Consider the following 6,000-nt stretch of genomic DNA (forward strand, 5'->3'; position numbering starts at 1 on the left):
TGGTTTAAAAATATTTTGAACTTTTATGAAATTGCACAAAAATAAAATTTTCGTCAATACTTAGAAATCTATCAAATTAATAATTGCAAAACAACTGGACAGGTGTATCATGCATTTTAAAACACTTTTTTCATTCAAATGTTGGTACCGTGGCCTGTAATTTCAATTATTAACTTTTATATTTTTTTGTATAAACAAAGCCTGCATACATTTTGCTTTATTTGCGAGTTTGCCGCAAACTGTTAGACATGAAAAAGTGCGAGTTTGTTTGCGGTAGTGTAATAGCTCCTTTAGTTACAGTTTCTGAAAGGACAAAAAAACTTTCCCTCCTGAGTGACAGCATCAAGCAAGAGTGAAAACTAGCACGTGAGAAAAATGAAAACCGTCTTTGCCGTTCGTCACGCCACACGGAGAAAATTCTTCGTATGTATATGCAACCATAATAACAACTACTTTGTTATTGTCTTGATCTTTACTGTTTGTGCTGGAAAATTCTACCGCTCCACCGCTTTTCTCTAGATGCAAATAGTTTACGAGCAAATTCCTGCAGTGGTGGAGGTTTTTTGATGATTGGCATTCCCCTTCAGCAGTGCCAGTGACGAGTTGAGACTGGTTCGAGGGGGGTCATCCATGAATTAGGTGGTGAATTGCAGAATGCTTCTTGGAGAAATTTGAAAGTGGAGGTGGAGTGGTTTATGGAAGACCCCTTATCCTCCTTGCCTTAACTTGTATTCTTCCGAAAACGAGGAAGGGTAGCATTAAAATGCAATAACGAAAAGTGACCTTGGTTCTTATGTAGGTGGCCAGAAGTGGAACGACCCTTCCACGTGGGAATTGAACTCGAGTCTATTTTGTCAATATTTGATGGTATCGACTGATTTGAAGTGTCTTACGATATTACCATGCAACGATTTTCCCAAAGATTTATTCATTTTTTAACGATTTAATTTTCTCGTTCTCCTCCGTGCAGCGACCAGCGGTGCTTCCCAACCCAGGCCTACCGGAACTTTATCGGAATGGACGACTGGTGCCAGCAGAACTGTCTGCGCTATCCTCCCAACTGCCCCGAGACGGTGTGCCACTGCCCGTGAGTATACATTCGATGATGAGATCTTAACCTTGAAAAGGACTTTCTGACTGTTATTCATTTTAGGACAACCTGCGAAGCGATCGGCGAGCTGGAGGGTCGCGACGGCGCGGACGTGTACTGTTTGGACGAATGTCTCACGTACAACTCCAAGTGCCCCACGGACCGGTGCCACTGCTACTGAGGAACCAACTATAGAATTTGAAGCAAGGATTACGATTTTGAACGGATCTCGATTTGGACTAGCAAGCAATGAACGAATCTTATTATTTTGTCTCCTTTTTAAATTTTTGTTGTAATCAAACAATGAAAAACTTGCCGTTTTAATTTTGTAGTAACACCCCCCATTCCCCCCCCAAACAAAACCGGTGAATAAACTGTACATTTTACCTGACTGTGACCTGTGCTGAGCAGTGAGAAGAAAAAAAAGAAAAGTGATTGTGGGAGCAATGAAGTAGAACACTTGTGCAAATATGTAGAGTGTGTGTAAATGTTTTAGTTTTTTTGTGTTCTTGAACGGAAGGAAGCTGATATTTTTTTTTTAGTTTGCTCAAATAAAGTGTGTATAAAAGTTTGTAACTTTGGCGTGCGTTTTTGTTGGGGTGTAGAAGAAAGAAAAAAGTCCAAAATGAAGAGCTAAAGTAAGGAAAGCGCCTTTGGTTAGGCAACTTCAAAAATAAATTATTTTGATCGCGGGCTTACCAAGCAAAGAACTTAGCGATTCAAAAAAGTAAATCTTTAATGAAATTAACTAGTTATTTTTAAGCTTATTCCGAATTCACAAAGGCATTTTAAAAACATGTTACAGTTGAGCAATTCTCTACGAAATCGGTTCTTTTTTCTTTAATTTTAATTTTTTGTATTTTTGTAATCCGGCTGAAACTTTTTTTGTGCTTTTTGTGTGCCTAAAAAAGCAACTTTACATCATTAGTTTGTCCATATTTTCCATTTCCATACAAATTTGACAGCAGTCCGTACAAAAATGATCTATGAAAATTCAAAAATCTGTATCTTTTGAAGGCATTTTATGATCGATTTGGTGTCTTCGGCAAAGTTGTAGGGATGGAAAGGGCTACACTCAGAGCCGTACCTTGGGTCCACGGCGCCCTTGGAGAAGCATCAATTTGGTGCCCCACCCAAAATTACAAGCATTTTGATAAACTGATGTTATTTGGAGAATTGGAGACCTTGTAATGGTTAAAATCAGAAACACAGTATTTTTATTGTTTTATATTTCAAATTGATTTGAGATAGGTTGAATTGAAAATTTATTGAAGGAATTAAGTTGGCTGAATATTTTCTCAGATTTCATAAAATCGATAATAATAGCAGGGTTTTGTTTTTCTTAATCTATTTTTCAGATAAATGCACATAATTAATTACTCAATCCTGATGCGTTTTCATTTCGTACAATTAGATAAAGAAAATTCCTTCTTAAAAATTATAAAAATAATAAGTATAATTTTTCAACATGCAGCGACAGAATCAAGTTCCGTCAAAATCAATTAATGATCATTCATAATCCAGCGCAATTTATGATGAAACTTATTTTAATGATAATAATAATAGCATTATATTTGGTGAAAAATATGAAGATAAGAAATTTTTAAATTTATTTTTAATTCATAAAATTAAATTCCATATTCTAGAAAATTGTTTGTTTTTTAACAAAGCTATATGAATATTTCCTAACCTTGATAAAATATTATTTGTTTGGTTTTAACTGAAACTCATTTTTTCTGAAAATAAAGTTCTAAATAGTTTCTCATTATCAGAGCTTTTTAGACGATTAAAAAAGTAAATGTGTAAATTTTGGCAAAATAACACTTGAACAGTAGCGTGGCTTACGAATATATGAAAAAGACAAAAATGTTTTATTTCTAGTGCCTCAAATGGAATTTACAAGTACTACAGCCTCAGAAACTATCCTGAAATTTTAAGTGCATTTGGTTAATGTTTAGTTGTTCCACTCTAGTCCTCGAAACTTAAATAAATTTAATTAATTTATTTTTCACTTTTTAACTAATCTTCGAGAAAGTTTTCCTATACCCTATGATATTTTTTTTCTCAAATTAGAAGTTTCTTATAGGTTTTGAACCGGGAAACAAATTTGTAGAACATCACAAATTTTTAGGGCACGTAATATTTTTTTCCATAGTCCAAAAAATATCCTGTATCTTTTCAGGATCAATTTCTAGCGCTTTGCGATGTTTTACAAAGTTGTTCCTTGGATCAAAATCTGTAAGAAACCTAAGAATAGGAAAATTTGATAAGGTTTTGAGAAACTTTCTCTAAGGAGAGGTTAAAACTAAAACATACCCATAGTAAATTTTTGAAGTTCAAAACTAACTTCAGGTCAATGGTGGAAGTACTAAACCTTAACCAAATACGCTCAAAAATTCAGGCTAGCTTCTGGGGCCATGTTGCTTCAAAATTAGAGTAGAGTAGAGGCGTTCGAAATTGAATACTTTTGTCTTTTTCATATAACCGTGAGCCACGCTATTGAACAGCCAGAAAAATTAATCAATAAATTGTGAAAAATAAAACAAAATAAAAACAGGAGATAGATGGTAGCTGGAAATGGAAAGGAGAGAAACCCCATTCTGCGACGTTCAGGTACATCCACAGCAATTGACTCAACATACTGCGAATCAAAACAATACCGTCTACAATCACAAATTACTTCCCTTTCCCACATTGTCGCGCCCCTTTCTTTTAGCCGTCTCGACTCTGACCCGCGGTGGTCAAAGGTTTACGATCCGTTTCCACAGGCCACCGGCTAGGTCATCATGAAAACCAAGCCAACGTGGAGGTAAGAAAATAGGACACTCGCAAGGAACCAGAGCTATACTGTTCTGATCAAGATAATTCAGATGATCTAACAGAACTACGGATGTAGTTAGTTGCGCTCCTTCCAGGATGTTCCTCGCCTGAGCGTCAACTGAAGAGGTATCATCAGTATCATTCACAATTGGCCTGCAACAGCTGCCAAATTTGTATTGAAATTTATATGGACAAACTAATGATGCAAATTGGCTTCTTTGGGCATACCGAAGGCACCGAAAAAGTTTCAGCCGGATAAAAAAATACAAACATTAAGATTAATGAAAAAAGACCGATTTCGTAGAGAATTGCTCAGTGGTGAAAATTTTGGACCTAATGGACAACTAGTAATTTGCCAAGAAAATAGTGACGTGATTTATTTATTGCTTTATTTCTAATTAAAGAGAAAAAAAGTGAATTATTCATGCCCACCAAAATGTAGATAATGACAGCACGTATCATTCTCAAGCGGCAGATTCCTGCCACATTTGGTGAAATGCACAGTTTCGTTGAATTAAGTTTGGTAGACCCAAAATAGGTACCAGGCCCAAAATAGGGACAAATACTCTATTGGCAAATTTTGGATTGCCATTTCAGTAAAATAAATAACTGAATGCGATGCAGTAATCATCACTTTTGCTGAAATTCGGCAATGAACAAAAACATTGCTGACAAATCAGATTACAGATTTTTGAGGAAGAATTCTGCATAATTTTAATTAAAATATTTTCGAAATGGTTGTGTGAGCTCTTACATTACATTTTAGATTGCATGGCATTTAAAGGCATTAACAACGATTTAGAATATTTTATTGTTGAAAAATTGCTTTAAAATGTTGATACAGATTTCAAATACAGATTTTTGTCCCCTTGGTACAGATATACAGATTTTTGGCCCTCAAAAATACAGAATCAAATTTGACAACCCTGCTTATGACTTATTGTTTGGATGCTGCCGAGACAAAATCCTGTTTCAAATTTGTTTTGTTTTGTAGTGTGATCTTTAAAAATAAAGGTAAGAAAAATGTGAGTAACAAATGTCTCGATTTTTTTTATATTAGAGGTTTGATGAAATAAATGTATAAATGTAATGGAAACATTTTTAAGGCAAGAAAAATCTAATTTTTATAACTTAAAAACCAGCAACGATTGCTGAATCTTCAGCAAATGATTTGTCAAACTGACGCAATAAAATTACCAAATCTGCAGCAACATAATTTGACATTTCTTTTGCTGAAATTTCAGTTGTTTTGACAACCAGTTTACTGAAATTTCAGTAAACTATCTGTCAAAGTGACAAATGTCAGTTAACTGAGAATTCAGTAGAATCTAAATTACAGAATCTTTTACTGAAATCTCAGTTGATAAAAGTTCAGTAAAACTGCTCGAATTTAGCAACGAGTTGCATTCATATTTTTTCGCAATACTAAAAAAGAAGAATTTTTGTGGAATCTCGATGCACAGTACTGTAAAAAGAGTTTTTTTTGTCAAAATCAAGATTTTTTTTAAACTAAGGCCGTTGCAGATATTTTTAAAAGTTTACTCTGGTCTGAGTCGAGGGACATAAACTTCAAAAAATATTTACAACGGCCTAATGAATTGTTAAATTAAAAAAAAAATGGAGTCTTCGCTTGATTTTTTTTCTTTGTATTTTTTTTTGCTCCTCTTCAAATAAATGTATCTTTTCAAAAGTCACTATTTTTCATGTTTACTCAAAATTTGCCTTTTGTCCCCCAAAACTTATCAATGAATTTCAAAAAAATAAAAAAAATACTGATTGTTGAAAAACGGGTTAATTTTTTTTTTAAGAGAGATTGTTTACACCAACTTTGTTGAAGACACCAAACCGATCAGAAAATTTCTTCCCAAAGTACATATTTTCAAATGTTATAGTAGGAACAGTTGCCGAAATAGTATGAAGACTCATTTAGACAAGTCATTGACTCAAAATGATTGCTTTGGCGATATGAAAGACCCCTCCCCCCTTAATGCGTAACGTAATGAAAGAACACCCCTTTTATACAAACATTCATATGTTTTGAAGGATTTCGGATACGTTTTCGGCAGAACAATAAAACAAAAACGACAATC

The 6,000-nt window shown here is 34.2% G+C and overlaps 1 protein-coding gene across 1 annotated transcript in view; it reads left to right on the forward strand.

Moving 5' to 3' along the window:
• The window catches only part of LOC6050461, a 64,496-nt gene extending 62,830 nt beyond the window's left edge, over positions 1–1,666 (forward strand). The window contains exons 3-4 of the mRNA XM_038248535.1: positions 971–1,087; positions 1,154–1,666. Coding sequence (XP_038104463.1) covers positions 971–1,087; positions 1,154–1,271 — 235 coding nt within the window. The 3' untranslated portion in view covers positions 1,272–1,666. The remainder of the gene's footprint in view (positions 1–970; positions 1,088–1,153) is intronic.
• Positions 1,667–6,000: the final 4,334 nt, after the last annotated feature.

The sequence above is a fragment of the Culex quinquefasciatus genome, chromosome 1 (assembly GCF_015732765.1).
Source record: "Culex quinquefasciatus strain JHB chromosome 1, VPISU_Cqui_1.0_pri_paternal, whole genome shotgun sequence".
In the NCBI taxonomy this organism is placed as follows: Eukaryota; Metazoa; Arthropoda; class Insecta; order Diptera; family Culicidae; genus Culex; species Culex quinquefasciatus.